General features: G+C 34.8%; 1 protein-coding gene across 2 annotated transcripts in view; it reads right to left on the bottom strand.

Annotated features, from left to right (window-relative positions):
* The window catches only part of MMP16 (matrix metallopeptidase 16), a 310,756-nt gene that overhangs the window by 84,979 nt on the left and 205,898 nt on the right, over positions 1-19,879 (bottom strand). For both annotated transcript variants that reach the window (XR_014843025.1, XM_001926617.7), the window contains exons 5-6: positions 8,541-8,702; positions 6,425-6,636 (exon numbers count right to left, since the gene is read on the bottom strand). Coding sequence is in view for 1 of the 2 variants with exons in the window: in XM_001926617.7 (XP_001926652.1) it covers positions 6,425-6,636; positions 8,541-8,702 (374 nt within the window). In the remaining variant the exon portion in view is untranslated. The remainder of the gene's footprint in view (positions 1-6,424; positions 6,637-8,540; positions 8,703-19,879) is intronic.

Raw genomic sequence — 19,879 nt, 5'->3', positions numbered from 1 at the left:
CTTTTTAGGGCCGCACCCATGGCATATGGAAGTTCCTAGGCTAGGGGTCAAATAGGAGCTGTAGCTGCAGGCCTACACCACAGCCATAGCAACACGGGATCCAAGCTGCTTCTGTGACCTACACCACAGCTCACAGCAACATGGGATCCTTAACCCACTGAGCGAGGCCAGGGATCGAACCCACAACTTCATGGTTCCTAGTTGGATTCGTTTCCACTGCACCATGATGGGAACTCCAGGAAACATTTTTTCCATGACTATATAGAATTGTCCTATTCCTTCTATAAATTTATAACAAAATGTACATGATAAAACATACTTTAGTGTCCAAAATATGCATTCTAATTACATATTAAATATTCTATTTTATATTATGAATAAAAACTGTTGTACTGAATCTCAAACAAGAATTCAAAGGTGTGCTTATGGGAGCTCCTGTTGTGTCACAGCTGAAATGAATCAAATCAGGAACTATGAGGTTGAGGGTTTGATCCCTGGCCTCTCTTAGTGGGTTAAGGATCTGGCATTGCTGTGAGCTGTGGTGTAGGTTGCAGACATAGCTAAGATCTGGCATTGCTGTGGTTGTGGCATAGGCTGGCAGCTGTAGCTCCAATTGGACCCCTAGCCTGGGAACATCCATTTGCTGCGGGTGCGACCCTAAAAAGAAAAAAAAAAAGTGCTTATAATGTTTATGATTTCCCCAAAATAAAGTGACTAGAAAGGAAATGAGAAACTCAAATGATTCTATTCTACTGAATTTAGATGTTTCAAAAAGTAAATCTTAAATAATAATTATATACAAATATTTTGAAGTATTTTGAAACAAATATTTTGAAAATCAGTTAATATTGACATTAAAATGTGGTATTGCATATAATTCTGATCCCATGTAGGTAAAACATTATTACTTCTCTGCTTATACTGTCTTCAAAATTGCTTTTTTTTCTTATATTAATAGCTCCCCTTACAAGTTACTATTAATATTATCAGGTAATACTTCTTTGCAGTACAGAAAAGCTGCGACTCAGAGTCATTTTAGATTATCCTATTCTGTGAAATTTCTCCAGGTTCTTTTTTTTGTTTGTAAAACACTTTTTGGATTCTCTGCCAATAGAGAATTTTATGGAATAATATTACATAAATAAAACAATAACAAATACTTCCATTCCTTCCTCTTATATCTTAAGAATTAGAGGCACTTTCTGTGATTGCAATTCTGATATAAGTTAGTTTTTAAAACACTTTCCAGATATATACCCATGCTTAACTCAATAGTCTTTCCTCTGTAAAGGGCCCTTATTGTTCTCTATTTTTTCGCATTTCAACTTAAGGGAAAAATCATAATTTTATTTCTTTTAATTCCAAATGTTCAGTGTCATACATACAGAAAAGGTATAACATACACTTGAAAAGCTGAACACATATTCTGCATGAGTAACTGGATATAGGTATATAGGTAATGTGAGAAAGGCACAGGTCTCATAGGAGAAGATGGTCGTATTTAGAACAAATCATTTTGTGATAAATGAACAGACAAAAAATCGACAAAGTAAAAGGAATCAAGTGATTTCTGTTTATTTTTTCTTTTCTTCAAAGAAGAAGAAAAATGGGGGGGTTGGTAAATGATGAAATGCTTTTTTTTTTTTTGCTTTTTAGGGCCACACCTGCAGCATATGGAGGTTCCCAGGCTAGGTGTCTAATCAGAGCTACAGCTGCTAGCCTATACCACAGCCACAGCAACGCCAGATCAGAGCCATGTCTGTGACCTACACCACCGCTCATGGCAACTCCGGATCCTTAACCCACTAAGCGAGGTCAGGGATCAAACCCACAACCTCATGGTTCCTAGTTGAGTTTGTTTCTGCTGTGCCATGATGGGAACTCCTGAAATGCTTTCTTGACTCAGAGCTTTGCTCTCCTGTATTGAGAAGACCATTTACTATATAATTCCTTGAATACTCTTCCATGACAGCTTTCAGCTTTGACTCTTAACACTAACTATTCTTTCTAGCTCTAGTTTAAAGCACTGACCTTTGCTTGTCCCCATTGATATAAAGAGCTGGTCAGTAGTTCACTGAAACCATCCTTTCACCTTTCTTTGCTCTCTCTCTCTTTTTTTTTCCCCTGAACTAAAAGGACTTGAGGAGAGGGATATAGTTTTTCTTACTGTTCTCACTCAGCTTTAGGAAAAGTATAGTTACTACTGCAGTCTCCTATGTATAAAAAAACGTTGTGTGATGAAACACATGTACAAGTTTAGCTAATTCTGCTTTCTACTTTCTTTCATACCCCAACATAACTAAATATTCAATGTTTTTGTCTTGTCCAAAGAAACTATGAAAGTATTCTTTTGAATAACTGGATTTTGCTATTGTCAGTTTGGTCACAACAGCAGCATTGTGCAATACATATAGCTTATACTCTTCAGGGAACACTTAAAAATCACCTAGATAATAAGGACAAAGCTTCTTTTGTCATTTCTATTTTGTTTCTCTGTTTCTTGGCACTTTTTTTTGATTTTCATTTCCTTGCTTTAGGTGGTTTATGGAAGACTAAACTTTTTCATGCAGTAGTAAATAATAAACCATCTATAAATATAACGTTTATAATAATATATTATATAAAATATATTAATATACACTGTATAAAATATACTATATATAATTTATTACAATACCTATAGATAAATAATTACAGGTGAACTCACTTTAAATAAATGTCTGGAAAGCTCAATATCCTAAAAGGAAGATTGTTACCAAAAGAATTATGCTGAAACTCCTATTATAAAGACCCTCTAATAAGAAAACAAAATTACCTGATGACATTGCCTTTTACTTACAACTAGATTTTATTATTTTCTACTTAAAATCACATATAGAAAGAACTAAATAATACTCATGGAGATCTTGGGCAAGAAATAACAAACTATCAGAATTAAATACTTTCAGCAATGTCATATTGTTTGATTACTGTTGTATAAACATGATATAGCTATAGTTTAATTAAATGAGTATTATACTGAGATCCCTTTTCATTAGCTCAAGCACCATGAAATCCACATGAACCAATTCCTACTCTTAATTTTATAATCCAGTTAAGAAGCACATTACAATGAGAAAATAGAGACTACAGAAATAAAAACAAACTGATTGGACATAGAGGATAAATGTAAAAATCACTAGAAAGATGTTGGCTTGAAGAATAGTCAGAGAGGTTGGGACAAGAGGAAGATGTTGAGGATGGAAGTTTTGGATAAGTAGAAACTTGCATAGAAGCTCCATAGTAAAGCAAAAGTGAAATAAATATTATTACGTACGGGCTGATGAGATAATGAGTTTTCCAATTTGCATAAAGAACTAGTAATGAAGCAAAGTAGAAAATTAAGTAACATCCTAACTTGAAAGGTTAGCAGTAAAGAACAAACTATGGAAACTAGCATATTAAAGGAAAAATTTTAAAGTAGGTATGCACCAGAAAGACTGACAACGAGTAACTGATCTTCCTACTGATCAGGTAGGAAGAGTGGGTATGGGAGTATTACATTAATTTAGAGGTGAAGGTAGTGTAGACCAGGTAGGTACAAAGGAAGAAGTTAAAAGGTTAGCATTGCTAACAGAGAAAAACAGGATTTGGGGGCTCAGTCAATGTGGATGCTTCCCACAGCCTTTCACAGCAGGTGCAGAATCTGTGAAGCACTCTTACCCATATGTCCACTTTGAAAACTAGAATGTAACCTCTAAGAAACAAGGGTCTGTCCTGTTTTGTTCACTGCTACATTGCCAGTGCCTAAAACAGAGTCTTACAGCACAAGTTTAATAAATATTTCCTGAGTATTTACTATTTTAAAATATAGCCTAGAGTCCATCTTTTTTTTTTTTTTTTAACTTCCCTAACTCTTTCAATTGACAAAGTTTAGTGTGAAAAACATAGATTTTTGGAATCAGGTAGAGCTGTATTCAACTACTGGCAATTGCTTACAAACCTAAGACTTGCCTCTTCTGATTCTCAGTTTTCTTATTTGTAAAACATAGAAAATTATCCATCTTGCAGTGTTATAAGGTTTAGAGATTATTGATGGCAAGTGCCTAGCTCACATTCAGGTACATGTTAGTTGTGCCTGAACAGCTACCCAATCCATGTAGCTATTAACTAAGAGCAGGTATCATGAGATAATACTATCTTTCCTTCTATCAAATCTTGCATAGTTCTGATTTATACTATTTATCACTTTGCACTAGAGTTAACATGTCTATCTTCTCTCCCCCAAGCCATCAACATTTTAGTATGCAATAAACCAAGCTCTTTTATGTGCCTAGGAAGTGTTCCCTCTCAAAATTCAGCATAAGCCTTTTCTCAATCAATGCTTTTTGATCTACTCAACTAGACTTCAGTACTTTCTCTTCATGGCTTATTTTTCCCCTGTATGTTTAATGTACTTAATTTCATGTTTGTCTTCACTCCTGGAGTATGAGTTCAGTGAAAACGGGGGTTCTATCTTCTAGTCATATATCCTGAGTGCCCAGTAAAATACCTGGACATATATACTCACTATATGAGAGAGGAGTTGAGTAAGAAGATTAAAGGAGATTACGAAGAAGATAACTGCTCTATAGAATTTATTCTTAGAAAGAGAGCAGGAGTTAGTGAAGTTTAGGAACTCTGTCCTGCAGAAAATTTTGAATAAGGAATCCAAGGTAACATTAGAGTTTAGAGAAGCTGGCCCAATTCATGTTTTTTACACACTTGCTTTGACACTGAAAATAGTGGCCACTGCATTTTGAGAGTTGGCCTATGTGCTTTTTACTCATTCCTGATTCTAGGAATGAGTGATCACAGGACCTTGTTTTGTTAGTGAAGAGCACAATGTGCAGAGCAAAACGTTGGTGAAAATGATCATTAGACATGATGATACCCCTCTTATCTGAGACTGGCAACCTAATTAGACAGAGAGGAAGAATGAAACGAATGTATCCAGTGTCAATTTCCTGTCATGTTCTCAGATAAGGTTCATGCTTTGGTGCTATCAGCATGACATCAAGTATAAAGCTTGGATGTTGAAATTCACTCAAAACAGTGAAAACGAAATATTACAGTTGTCATTTGGTGTCTTGTAGAATAAACGAATTATTGCATTTTGTGTTCATTTGAACTAGCTGCTGTAGGCTTAGCCACAATGAGTAATGAGTACATATATATGTAGCTTTTTTTTTCACTCCTTGAACCAAAATTTATTAATCTACTCTATGAGATAAATCTAATCAAGCTTTGTAGGACATTTATAAAATTCAAAAATCTATAATGTATTTGAAAAAAAGGCATTGATTTTTTTCTTAGAAATTATGATGCTTTTGCACATATTATATTAAATCCAAATTTTACATTCTAATAAAGGAAATAAAATACTTCATCTACTAAAAATTATATGAAATCTATATTTTCAAAGTATGGCTTCTGGTAGATAAGTATTTTGTACAAATAGGATAATATTTCATTATTTATTGATTCATGCCCACTTAAAAAAAAAGAGAATGTACCCTTTCATTTTTAAATGTATGATATTGGTAAAATATGGCTATTTTAATGCACTAATACCAACATAAAACTTCTACTTTTCATTAATCTTTAAGGTTGGTTTCCAAACTTGAGGGAAAAATATTTTTCAGTAGCATACTATCTTCACTTTTTAGTATAATGTAACTTATTTTGAGTTACATTATAGTAACTGTTGTTGTTGAACTCAGTGTCGCTGAAGAGCACATTTAGCAAAATGTAAAGCTAGTTTTTTATTGTAACCTTTTAAAAAATAATGTACATTAAGAAGCTATAAATGCCTGACTAAATAAAACAATGACATGTATATACAGAATCAAAATGATGGTTTCACAAAGGAGATTTAACTCAGACAGCTACCAGTAGTCTCTGAAGAAAATGATCAATATTCTTCTTAAAAACAATGCTTTAATTGTCAAGTAAAATTATAAGGATCTCATAAAGATGAGCAAACCAAGGATAATATAGCTGCAGTGCGCCTGGAAGTGGCTAAGCTCCCAAGCAAATCATCCCTATTAGTTCCTATTCATGATTTAAATTACGCTTTTTATCTGTTCATAACATGCAGCATTTTTTTTGTACCCTCGTATTTCCAGGCATTTAAGCTTCTGCTGACATAAATGCATTCCCCAAATAGAATGTTAGAATAATTTTCTGCTAGACATTTAAGCCCATTTGTGCATTTATTTTTTTAAAGATGGTTTTCATTTAACCTTCTAACTGTGAGAGGTCTGGGAAGGTAGTGTAAGAATGAATGAGAACTTGTTTTTTAAAGTGACACTGTAGACACTCCATCTACCATTCCAAAAATATGTGTGTGTGTGTGTATATACATATATATATATATATATGTATATACATGAAAGCTTCCTACCTTGAAAACAAACATCTCACGGCGAAGAATAGCTAGAGTGTTAAAGTTCCCATCGCAGATGTTGGGTTTGGCTCCAGGATAGGAAGGTCGGCCAGTGGGAGGTCGGGGAGGTTTGGGTCGGTCATTCTTCCTTGGGTCAACCGGAGGAATAGAGCGGTGTGGGGGCACTGTTGGTAGAGGTCTTGTTGGTGGAGGAATCTTGTCAGGTGGACCTTTTGAAAATATGAGGACAGCACTTGGCTCATTTAAAACTGGAATAGTGCTGGAAAATATGCTACAGAGGACAGTCATGGAGGGTACAGACTAAATAAGCTAAGAGGTCTTTAAGATTGTATGTTTTCTGAAAAAACAAACCATCTTACCCAACAAACCATGGCCAAATCTATCAGAAGCTGTCTTTATCATGCTGAATTCTGGATCCCAGTACCTTGGCTTTCCTTGTTAATTTTTAATGATATTTTTAAATAGCTTCACCACAGTCCTTATTGGAAAAGCTGCTTTCAAATCTTTTTTGGAGGTAGATGGTGTATAAATAATAAATACATTAAAATGAATACTGGAATCATGGATGTAAGCTCCACCAAAGTTAATCCTAGATTTTGATAGATAATTCTATGCAAATATTTCTAAAAGATAAACATTAACAAATCAGAGTTTATTCTATCCTATGTCTCTAACTTATAACCTTTTCCTGACTTTCACTATTTTCTTCTAATGAAATGTTTTGACAAATTGCTAGAGGATTGTTTCATTTGAATACTGAATCTAAAACACCTATTGATTAAAGCACCACTAGTAAAATATTAATGTGAAGAAGTATTTCTAAAATGAGGTTTCTAAATCAAGCCAAAGTTTATACATATAATTTGGGGCAGATGTAAAGCATTATTCCTCAAGGGATTTATGTTTTTAAAAAGAAATATAGAGCTGTTCACACTTAATATTTAGATATGGAAAGAATATTCCTTTGCAGACCTTCAGTCTAGACTACTAATTCATGAGGTCATGAGAAAGAGCCTCCTTTCAGTTAACTACTCGGGCAGAATTTTTAACAATACACATGTAGGCATAGACTAGCTAATTCAACATATGAGATATTTTGTTTTGAGTCCCAGATATTACTCTTTTCTCAGTATCCCAAATATAAAGAGTGGCACAAAAGTTAACTTTTTTTCCCCAAAACTTAGTTTAACCCTGAGAGAAGGCTCACCACTGAGACACTGAAATTGAAAAAACTATGAATGCAAAATAAATTTGTGAACTTAAACTATGCTATTTAAAAATGCAAATGACATCTTCTGAATACTGGATATTAACATACAGACAGCACACATTTTTCTTTGTATTGTAAAATGAAAGCTTCACTTTATTAATTCAATAAAGCATATTATTTATATGTAAATTATAAATGTCAAGTTCTTAACAATTTTGTGTGAAATAAATGTCTTTATAAAGGTCAATGGTCCTATTGAGGGAGTTAGGATTACAGTAAATATGTGCAATAGTCTTTTCTCCCTTTGTCTTTGTCATTGACTGAACCCCATTAAATTAAAATGGTTCTACTCCACTAACAATTTATTTTGAATTATGTGTTAGTAAACTTAGCCATTTGTTACCTTTTACTCTTAGTCAATAATTGCATGCCTTTGAGTTTATTTTCTTATATCCATCACATGAGAATATATTCAGCATCTTCAAAAATGATTTAAGAAGTCTCTAACATCAAATATCATAAGCAGAATAAATCTGTCAGCTTTTATCAAAGTCCAGTATCTTATATAAAAGTCTTCTATTTCTTACTGTTTTATCAGTTATATCCACTTATTACATTTTACCTGAATTTTAAATATTGAAGTTGATCACATCTTTACTATAATATCAGGGTTCAATTAAACTCAGTAAGAAAACTTTATCAGATTTGCCCATAATCTGCACATTAAGATATCTGAAATTGTTGCCAACAAAACATAATTGATAGAAGACTTTTGCCAATAAACCAGATTTTTTTCCTCAGTATTTATCTAATTTATTTAGAACATCCATCTCGAAATGTAAAACATAGCAGGATTTTGTATTTCACTGTAGGGTTAGCCAAATAGAATAAGTGGTAACCTACCATATATCTTCTGGATGCCCTGTAAATCATCATTAGGTAGTTTGAAGTTGTCAGTTTCCATGTACTGGTAAAATGGAGCCATGATGGCAGTAGGGTCATTGGAATGCTCCAATCCCAGAGCATGCCCCAGTTCATGAACTGCTACAAGAAATAAGTCATTTCCTGTGCAAATGAGAAGAAAAGACATTATTGTAACTAATATCGAAGCACAGAACTGATGAGGATAATTGGTGTAGTCAAAACTTTACCCAAAAAGAATAAAAGGAATTTTTTACTTCAATTTTCAATGTGATTTTATCACTGGATTACCTACAGGCAAAATCCAGTGTTATTTTTAAAAGAGGGGTTGGTGGTGGAGAGGTGATGATAATGAAGTCATAGAAATTTAGAAACTGAAAGATTAGAACAAAGAATAAAAGTTTAAGAATGAACAGTTGTATCAGAAATTGCTATTACTGATATTTAAATAGCTTTCTAAATAGAGAGCATGTAATATACAGCATTTTATTTATGTAACCTTCACATTGAACATAGTTCTAACAGAAATTCAGCAAAATATGGAGCAGGTACAGTCTTACATTTGCACAGATGAATAAATTAAGGCATAGAGGTGACGTCTCGTCAAGAATAGCAAATCTTTGTATTTACAGAGCTGTGGCTAGAACTCACATTATTATAACTCTAGACTAGGACTTCTCTTTCTTACTAGCCTGGAATATAGGAATATAGCAGGGTAAAATAAGTCATAGGCTAGTAATCATAAAAACTAAAACTCACCTTAACTCTGTAAGTACAATTTTCTATTCAATTCAGACGTAATCTGAACAAGACATATTTACCTGAGAGGGTCTATTTATCACTGAAAATAAAAACCAAACAAAAAACAAAGAAACAAAAAAAAAAAACCATTTTTTTCCACCAGTGGAAAACATGCCCAATGAATTCTATCTAATGCAAACTCTCAGAGACACTTGGTCTGACTTTGCGCAATCAAACCCCTGCTGATGGCCTCCATGTGTAGTCCACTCCTGAATCACCATAGCTCCATGCCTGAGGAAAAGAGCCAGTCCTACATGCATAACTTGCTAATTCAAAAAATTTAGTTGAACTATATGAGCATCAACAAGTTGGGGCTATTATACTTTTATTTATTTATTTTGCTTTTTTAGGGCCACGCCCACAGCATATGAAGTTCCCAGGCTAGGGCTCGAATCAGAGCTGTAGCTGCTGGCCTACACCACAGCCACAGCAATGCCAGATGTGAGGCATGTATGCAACCTACACTGCAGCTCCTGGCAATGCCGGATCCTTAATCCACTGAGCAAGGCCAGGAATTAAACATGCATCCTCATGAATACTAGTTGGATTCAATAACACTGAGCCACAACGGGAACTCTGGCTGTTATAATTCCAAGAATTATGTTTCTAAGTGAAAAGTTTAATATTGACTGAACATAAAATGTAAAGTTTTACATGAATGACTTGTTATAAATGCAATTGATTTCAATGAACTTCCTGGCATCATTTTTTAGAATTCCTTTCCACTACTACTTTTACAATGCACTCACTGTGATAATTTCCTTCAGAGGGCCTTTTTTTTTTTTTTTTTTTACACGCAAAAGCCAGATATATAACCAGCAGTTAGATTTTTCTCTCTCTCTCTGTTTTTTTTTTTTTTTTTTTCCTACTCTAGAGTAGTCTGTCAGAGGGAAGTGGATGAAACCCTGAGGCTGATTGACTATATTATATTAGCATGCTGAAATGAGCCATTCAAACATTTCTGGGGCATACCTAACTCTCAAAGAAAACTGTGAAAAAACTTATAGGGGTTTAAAAAAGAAGTTAAAAGAAAAATAATATTATTAATTTTAATAAAAATACTAACCATCTTTATTAAAAGTTTACTAACTCTGCTCTGGGCATTTTGAATATTTTACCTGCATTTTATCGTTTAATACTCACAACTTCTCAATGAGTAACCCACTATTATTATGCCCACTTAAAAATGAGAAATCAAGGCTTGGAGTCATTAAGTACAATTTGCAACCTCATGTAGTAAGGTTTAGATGGAACTCAAATTTCTCTCAGTCTGATTTCAGAGATAATTCTTTTAATTACTGTAGTAAATCACACAACTATAAAAAATTAGCATGCATAGCAGATTATATAATGTAGTCAGGTGAGAATGGCTTCATTCATTAAATCAGCTAGTCATTATATTACCTTTTATTGCATGTCTACTATGAGTAAGGCACTAATCTGGGCTCTGGTAATATGGTATTATACAAAACATACAAAAAATCTCTACCCTCATAGCATTTTATATTCTAGTGTGGGAAACTTGAGAGAAATAAGATAGAAAAATAATATTAGGATGTTACACAGTAAAAAGTGATAAGGAGAAATAATAAGGTAGAAGAAGGCTGAAGTCAGAGAGGAAATGGGGCTTGGAACATATATAGGATTTTAGATAATAATAATGGTTCTGTTTTCTAATCTGACTCCAGTGGGGAATCAGTGAAAATTTCTGGGCAGAAGAGGGAACTATTCTGACTTATATTTTGACAGGATCACCCTTGAAAATCGAGTGCAGTGTGCAAGGAAAGCAGCATGATTAAATCTCTGAAGTTAGTGCAGTAATTCAGTCAAATATACTAGTGACTTGTAACAAAGTGGGAGTAATGAAGATAGACAGAAGCAGTAAAATTCTAGATATATTTTGAAAGGAGAATCACAGGACTTCTTAAAGGACAGAATGCAAAGTGTGAGAAAAGGGAAAGGTCAAAACTAACACCATGTTTTTGATACCAGGAACTGAAAAAATGAAGATGCCATTCACCAGGATGGAGAAAACCCTAGGAAAACCTGTTATTTGTGGCCTTTCCTTGTTGTGGAGGTGAGAAGTGGGTAGCATTACTAGGAATTCATTCTTTGAGTGTTAAATTAAAGATGCCTTTTGAATATTCAATTGGAGATTCACATGCATATATATTACTTCCGTATATTCATGTGGAATTCAGAGACAGTTGCAGGCTAAAAGTACACACTTGGGATAGGTGAGCACAGAAAGGATAAAGTTGACCTCAGTAAGGAGCAAGGACAGTTAAATTGTAGTAAAATAAATGAGAGTAGAATGTAAGAGTATAGATTCTGTGTGGATAAGCGATGAGATCCTGCTGTATAGCACAAAGAACTATATCTAGTCACTTGTAAGGGACCATAACATGATAGAGGATAATGTGAGACAAATGTGTGTGTGTATATATATGTATGTATATATGTATGTATGACTGGGTCAATTTGTTGTACATCAGATACTGACAGAACATTATAAATCAACTATAATAGAAAAAATAAAAATCTTATTTAAAAAAGAGCATAGATTCTGGTAGGTGGGTAGACATAACAGTGGAAGATTAAGAAAGATCTCTTCTTAACACTTAGCAAAATAGGAAGATTCACCAACTGAGAGAAAAATATGGGTGGATATGGAGAGAGAATAAAGTATGAAATTTTTGAATAAAGGAGTTTTAAAAAGAATGTGCTTGGGGAATATGAAATAATTGTCAGCCAGCATTCCCAATCATGAATTTAAGTGAAATCTGTTTCACTATGTGGTACATCTTTGTTCTCCAGCTTTATTCAGTTGTGATATATAGATACTAAAGTGGTAGTGTTGATTTTACCAGAGTTTTGATATCACTAGGTGAATAGGAAAAGCAGAGAGAAAAATAAAGGAGCTGTGGCAATATATGAGGGAGTGATTTTTGACTCTCCATGGTATTTATGTCATGTAAGGAAGGGAGCAATTATAGGATGCAGAAGGACTGTGGCAAGATAAGGTGATACAATCAGTTTAAGATCAACTCTGAAATTCTGATATTGTCAAAGGATGTTTGAAGCCATGATACTAGCAGGAGTGAGCTGGAGAGATATTCAGTGGTAGACATATTAGATATTTGCCATTGAGATTTTTAAGAACAATGTCAAAGGTATACCCATGGGAGTGAGTCTCTGAGTTAGGGTGGAATGCAAACTCATTGGAGAGGAGATCCAGCAACTGACAGGGCTGAACACTGTAAAATTATCCACATGACTGTTGATATCACCAAGGATAACAATAAAGGTGGTATTGAAGGAAGTGGAGTCAAACCAGGAGATAAACAGGGAGAATGACATGAAGGTTGGTAGATGACTACAGCCAGGAGAATAAGTGGATGGAATAATCTGATAAAATCACGAGCCAAGCTATAAGTTTCTATAGAGGAGGTTAGGAATATGATCATGAGGTGGCATTAAAAAGAAAAAGGAAAAAAAAGGAGGACATGTACTATGTCTCAAGTCCTGTAGTAAAAGGAATACTGGGGGCGGGAGGGCACAGATAGTCACTATTAAGAAGGAATGTAAGGGAAAGAGTATAATCAATGAGAGACCAATTTTAATTACAAAAAAGCCTATTCTCAAAGTAATTTGTGTGTTATTAAAATGATTTTTATGATTTACTTGGAACTTCTCTGAAGTGAATAGTTTCAGAAGATGGTGTAGGAAGGAAATGGAGGCAGACATAGCAATGTACAAGTCATTCATAGGGGAAGCAGAGTCCAAGATTAGGGGTGCCCTGTACTTATTGTGGTGAAAGATATGAACAGGAAAAAAAAGGGATAAAAGTAAAACTCATGATCCCAAGATATCAAATATAAGGGATTATTATTACCACATTAAGAATATGTTTAAAGGAATTAAATAACACGACTTAAGGAGAAAACAGGGAGTAAAATTACAGAGGGATACAGGGGAAAAAAACAGGTAAAAAGGACAACTTCTTGAAATGCCTTTGTTTAAATCTTTGTTGTTTTTCCACTGCCTACAAGATAATCCCACATTCTTCAACAAGATAACCAACACCCTTTATTCATATTCCTTGCCCCCTTTCCAATATTATCTCTCACTTCTTTTCCTTGTGACCTACTTTCTAGCCACAAAATTATATACTTGTTCAGTCCTTAAAATGTCTGCATTAACTATCTTATTTCTCAAATTGAAACCCACCCTCCCCTTCCTGGGGTGCTGGATGCACATCAAACAAACTTGTTAAGACTGCTCAGATGTTACCTTCTTTATGAAGACCTTGTCCCAGGGGGTGCTGTTACTACGTACTCTCTTTAGGCTCCCACAGTGCCTTGAATATCACTTGATCATAAAATAGTAGTATTTTATTATCATCATCTTAGGGCACATCTTCTCAATATATTTTGAGTTCTTTAAAGATTAAAATTGTATATCATTATCTTAGTGTCATCAGTTCAAAAACACTGCCTGGCATATAGCAGGTGATTAATCTTTAAACGAGCTGAATGAATGAATGAGTTTCCAGGGAGTGGAAAATTAATTAGAATTTTGGTAAAAAAGAATTACCAAATGTAATGTAATGCCCACCTAAAAATGGTTCATTTTTTTTCTTCCCTTTGCCAGCTTTACTGGAGTATAACTGACAAATAAAATTGTAAGATATTTAAGTGTACGTCATGGTTATTCGATATATGTAGACATTTTGAAAGGATTCCCCTCACTGAGTTAATGAATACATGCTTTGCTTTTCTTTCTTTCTTGTGAGCTGAATACCTTCCCTCAATCCTCCCTCCCTCCTTCCCTCCCTCTCTCCTTCCCTCCCTCTTTCCTTCCCTCCCTCTCTCCCTTCCTTCCTTCCTTCCTCCCTTCCTTCCTTCCTTCCTTCCTCCCTTCCTTTCTTCCTTCCTTCCCTCCTTCCTTCCTTTCTTCCTTCCTTCCCTCCTTCCTTTTTCTTTTCTCTCTCTCTCTCTTTCTTTCTTTCATGAGAATTCTCTTACGAAATGTCAGTTATATAATTCAGTGTCACAACTATGGTCACCATGTTATACATTAGATTCTTAGACATTATCCATCTTATAATTGAAAGTTCATACTCTTTTAACAATCTCTTTCAATTCCCCACACCCATAAGCTTTTTTTTTACTATCAGGGATTGGAAATATTATGAGATGAAATGAAATGAGAGAAGATTGAGAAGGCTGCAAACTTATATGGCTTCAGAGAATGGAACAAAAATACTGAATACTCAATAAATGTCAATATTAGATTCCAGATATGTGATATAATATGGTATCTGTCTTTCTCTTTCTGAGCACAAATGAACATTTGCGCAGAAAATAAAATTATGGACTTGGAGAATAGACTTGTGGTTGCCAAGGGGGAGGGGAAGCAAGTGGGATGGATTGGAAGCTTGGGGTTAATCGATGCAGACTATTGCCTTTGGAATAGATTAGCAATGAGATCCTGCTGTGTAGCACTGGGAACTCTGTCTAGGCACTTATGACGGCACATGATAATGTGAGAAAAAAGAACGTATACACATATGTGTAACTGGGTCACCATGCTGTACAGTAGAAAAAAAATGTATTGGGGAAATAACAATTGATTACAATTAAGACTACTTGATAAGAATAAATAAATAAATTTCAATAAATTGCTCAAAAACTGTCAGTAAACACTGTGTTTGAAGTAATGAAAAAGTCCATGGTCTAGAGGAAATTGTTGGGGAGACTGCAGAATAAGTTTATTTTTACAAACTATTATAGAGGAGTAATTATAATGCTTGGAAGAAGGGCTGAGAGTGGAATATTCAGAAGGTCAGACAGTGGAGGATCAAAAGATGCAGGTGTTCAGACTTACTGGAAAACAAGATATTTTTTTAAATGCCACTTTGAGTAAAAAAATTAAAAAAGAAACAAGGAAACAGGCTATTGGGGATAATCTGGATCATGTCTGGCTAGCCACAGACAGAGATAAAAACAGAGGGAAGGAGGAAATTATTGATCAAGAGGTATGGGAACTATAAGAGTGTTTGTGAGTGTATGAAATAGAGAGAAGACTTCAGGATGTTCTCAGAGGATGCTCCTCGATAAGAAGAAGACAGGGAAGAAAATGAATCACATCAAACATCTAACACAAACAGTGGAAGGAACACCTTTGTGATTTCAAATCAGAGACATTTTCGTTAAGATACAAAGCTGACATCCATGAGACTTATTGCAACTGCAAATAAGGTACAAAGTGGTAGGTCAGGTGTATGTTCAGCTTCTGGGCATGGGCATGCCCAGAAAATACATGTAAAATTTGGCTAGAATGTGATATCAGTAGGCTAAAAGTGAAAAAAAAAATTAAATCAAGAATAGACCTAGTAACAAGACAAAGATCTATCAAGCAGCCAAAGAACCAACAAAAAGCAAGGTAGTGGAACCAAGAACAGAAGACTCAAGGCTTGGCACTCATGGTTCCAGGAAGCTACAGTGACAACTAAGATCAGGAAGATGACAGCACTAGTTCAGAAAACACCTCTTGACTCTCCTGGCCTTCTCTTATCAAAACAGATATAATTTCTTTGTCAGGAAGTCCCAATGTGGCTTTACAGGGATTACACTTTGTCTTTATTTTTCAAAAGGAAACAAATCCAACCTCATGACCTTCCTCCTGTGTATTATGTCCCTTTCCAGAGGAAAAATGTACCCTGAACTTTGTTTCTAGATAAATGCATGGGAACCCATCCTCTCATGCTTGGTCAGATATATATTGATTTTAGTTATCCATCAACATTTTGGACCTTGTTGAATTAAAAAGTACTCCAAATCTCTCAAGGAAAATAGCTTTTTAGTCACAAATAAATAAGCATTTTGGCTAGTAAGTGAAATGTGAAAAATCAAAAAGTAAAATGAAGTGATAAGAGCAAAAGTCATTACATTTCATGTATCTATTCTTTTCAAATCAATCAAAGTTTTCTAAGCATCATTTCCAAGGGGGGGTGTCATTTCTTGTCTAAGGAATAAAGTAAGGCTTTAGAAGAAAATTAATACGCTCAGGACATGAACATATGACCTATTGAGTTGGCCATAGCATTTTTAATCAGAAATACTGGCCAAAAACTCCAAGTAATTACCATTCTTCAGATGATTGGCAATAATATAATTAAACATTACTTCCAGCTTTACAATAGTTTAAAGGATAAGTTGTTAAATGAAGTATCACCCTGTGATTTGAATTCCACTTGGAACAAAAGTTGTTGGCACATGATGAGTTTTAGACAATTAAAATTCACCAGACCTCTTTCCTAATGATGAAAATAATAACTGCTCCTGTAACTTATCATTAATTCACATGATTCAAGATTCTCAATTGTAATATGCCTTGATGTTATCATCATGCAGGCAACAAAGGAGAAATCAGCTTTCTGGTTCTTAATACAGAAATAGCACTTGCTCCTTTTGTAAGATTTTGAGTTTTGAGTTTGTTGCTTTCAAATGAATCTCTAATCTTCTTTCTTTTGTATAGTCTGATATAATTTTGGAACACTGAACTGTATATTATGAAATATAATGCATTATTTATAATTTCCTTGTCATAATTATGTCTTTATATTTTATTCTAAGCTCTTTCAGCCCTCCATGCATTTTCATATGCTGTTCTCCCTGCTGACAACATACCCTGAATGTAAAAAATGACTATACAATATTTCATATGTAAAAATTGATATACATACTCTGGCATTTAAAATTCTATTAACCTATTCGAACACTAGCATCATTGACTCTATCTCTATTTTCTTTCTTATTTCACACCATTGGTTGTACCAGGCCCTCCAGAGGTAATTACTAACCTGAGTTTTGAATTTCTTAATCTCTTGTTTATAATCTGCTTTATAAAGATGGAATCATTCCGTATGTTGTCTTTTGTTACTTGCTGAATCTCAGCATTTTCTTTTTGATATATATATATATTCTTGCTTATCTCTTTGTCAGTCTTATAAAATCTTATTTGTCCTTTAAGACAAAATTCTGAATGACTTCTGTAACACCTTCTCCAACCCCCCAGGTAAATTTAGTTCCTCTGCCTCTGTGTATCCTTGGCCTTTTGTACATAACTTGATTGTAACATATACTTGCCCTAATGGTTTCCGATACATAGAAACTTAATATTTACTGGTAGATTAAATTACTGAGAAGAAATTTGAACAAATTTATAATTTTAAATACTTAAATAAAATACTTAAAGCCATGTCTAAAAATAAAATTCATAAATAATCATCAAACCTTAGATTAGTGATTATTACTTCAGTGCCTAATAAATAAATGGGATGGGCCTTCTTAAACTTCTCTCCTTTCGGACTACCCACACATTGATTTTGCCAGTTGAGAAGCTAAAGAAATAGGTGAGAGTCAACCTCAAAGATAACTCAATCCCTACCACTTGGTATTTCATTGCATCTGCTTGCTGTAGCAGAATACAGGAGAGGTAATGGTACCTATTTCCAAGGTTGGGTCATAATACATCATGTTTTCCTTCTTGATTATTTTTCTCTCTCTCTCATTACTTACTCTGGAGAATCCAGCTCCCACATGGTGTAAATGGCCCTATGCAAAGTGGAGAGGCCCATGTAAACTGAGGCGTCCTGCCAACAGCTAGCTTGAAAATAGATTCTCCATCCCCTTAAAATAATTGCAGCCCCAGCCAATAATTTCACTGCACATTCATGATGTACCTTGAGTCAGAACCACTCAGCTGGTTCTGCTGGATTCTTGACCTTTAAAGCTGTGTGAGATAGTAAATGTTTATTATTCTAACTTGCTAATTGTTGGGGTTATTTTTTATGGGGCAATAGATAAGAATATGGAACATTTTAGCACTTTAACTCCTCATCTTTTGGTTAAGATTAGAAGACAGGAAAAAAAAAAAAAAACTGAGTGGAAAGGAAGCTACTCTGAAACATCTATTTGTGCCATAATCTTGAGATGAAAAACATCTTACACATATATTGTCCAGTCCAACTATCTCTATATAAACTGAAAGCTTTGGTAAAAATCCTAAGTCTGAGGGAAAGTTTATGACTGAAAACTTGCAAAGGTGAAAATACCAGCTGTTTTCCTGCCTCACATATTCTTTCAAATGTGTAAAACATGGCAAATTGGCTGTACTTTTACTACTACTCTCTTTTCACTTCACTGAAAAGAGAGCCTCTTTCAGTGGTCAGGAAAACCTGTGGTCCCTGTTAGAGAACCAGAAAAGTCTGGTAGATGGTGAAAAAAGAACAAGAATGAAATACTCTGTACTGAGTATTTATTATGAACCAGAATTATGTCACCAATAAACCAATCAAATTTGTCACTGAAACCTCATGACATACCTATACTTTTTCACTCCCTTCTATCAATAGCGCTTTCAAAGGCTACGGGACTTGCTCAGGCAGGCTACCCATACAGGGGAGAATTGGGTTCTACCCTACATCTTGGCTGCCCAGCTCTTACTCTGAAAGAAAAAGGATAGAAATTAATCTTGGGTAAGATTTTTCTCACATCTGTTTCTTTCACTCCTACCTTTTCATCAAGCCTCCAGTTCCTCAAGGGCCTGATCCTTTTCTCTTGCCTTCTTCCTTCCCACTATTCCTGTCCTCAACACTTCGCCTCCTTCCCAGAGACCTCAAGCTTCAGAACAATTCCTTGCTTTTCCTCTAGATGCTTTCTCCCAACAGTCAGACATAGTTTGATTATGAAAAAGCTAATTATTGCAATCATTTATTAGTTGCTTACCATATATGAGCAAATATAATGCAATGGCATTACAAATATGAATAGCATTTGTATGTGCATCAGATACATTTTACTGTTTTAATGACATCTAATCTTCTTTCACATATACTCAAACCTTTAAAGTGTTTTATTGCAATACAATACTATTAATGATGTCCCAAGACTAGAATAAAGAAAACAGAAAACAAAAATTTCTTTTTTTTTTTTTTTTTTTTTGATCTTTTGTCTTTTTAGGGCCACACCTGTGACACATGGAGGTTACCAGGCTAGGGGTCTAATCAGAGCTGTAGCTGCCGGCCTATCCCAGAGCCACAGCAATGGCAGATTCGAGTCACGTCTGTGACCTACACCACAGCTCATGACAACGTCAGATCCTTAACCCACTGAGCAAGGCCAGGGGTTGAACCCGCAACCTCATGGTTCCCAGTCGAATTTGTTTCCACCATGCCACGACAGGAACTCCAGGTAATTTGTTTCTTTTTCTTTCTTTCTTTCTTATTTATTTATTTATTTATTTTTTTGATCTTTTGCCTTTTTAGGGTTGTACCCACAGCATATGGAAGTTCCCAGGCCAGGGGTTAAGCTGGAACTACAGCTGCCAGCCTACAACACAACCATGGCAACATGGGATCCGAGCCATGTCTATGATCTACACCACAGCTCATGGCTACCTCCTTTCCTTAACCTACCGAGTGAGGCCAGGGATTGAACCCCCAAATTTCTTAC

This window comes from Sus scrofa, chromosome 4 (assembly GCF_054392235.1).
Source record: "Sus scrofa isolate SSC_HxYL_T2T_F1_AM1 chromosome 4, Sscrofa_HxYL_maternal_Yorkshire_Landrace_v2.0, whole genome shotgun sequence".
NCBI lineage: Eukaryota > Metazoa > Chordata > Mammalia > Artiodactyla > Suidae > Sus > Sus scrofa.
Note: the sequence above shows the minus strand (reverse complement) of the source record. Positions and strands in the feature narration are given on the sequence as shown.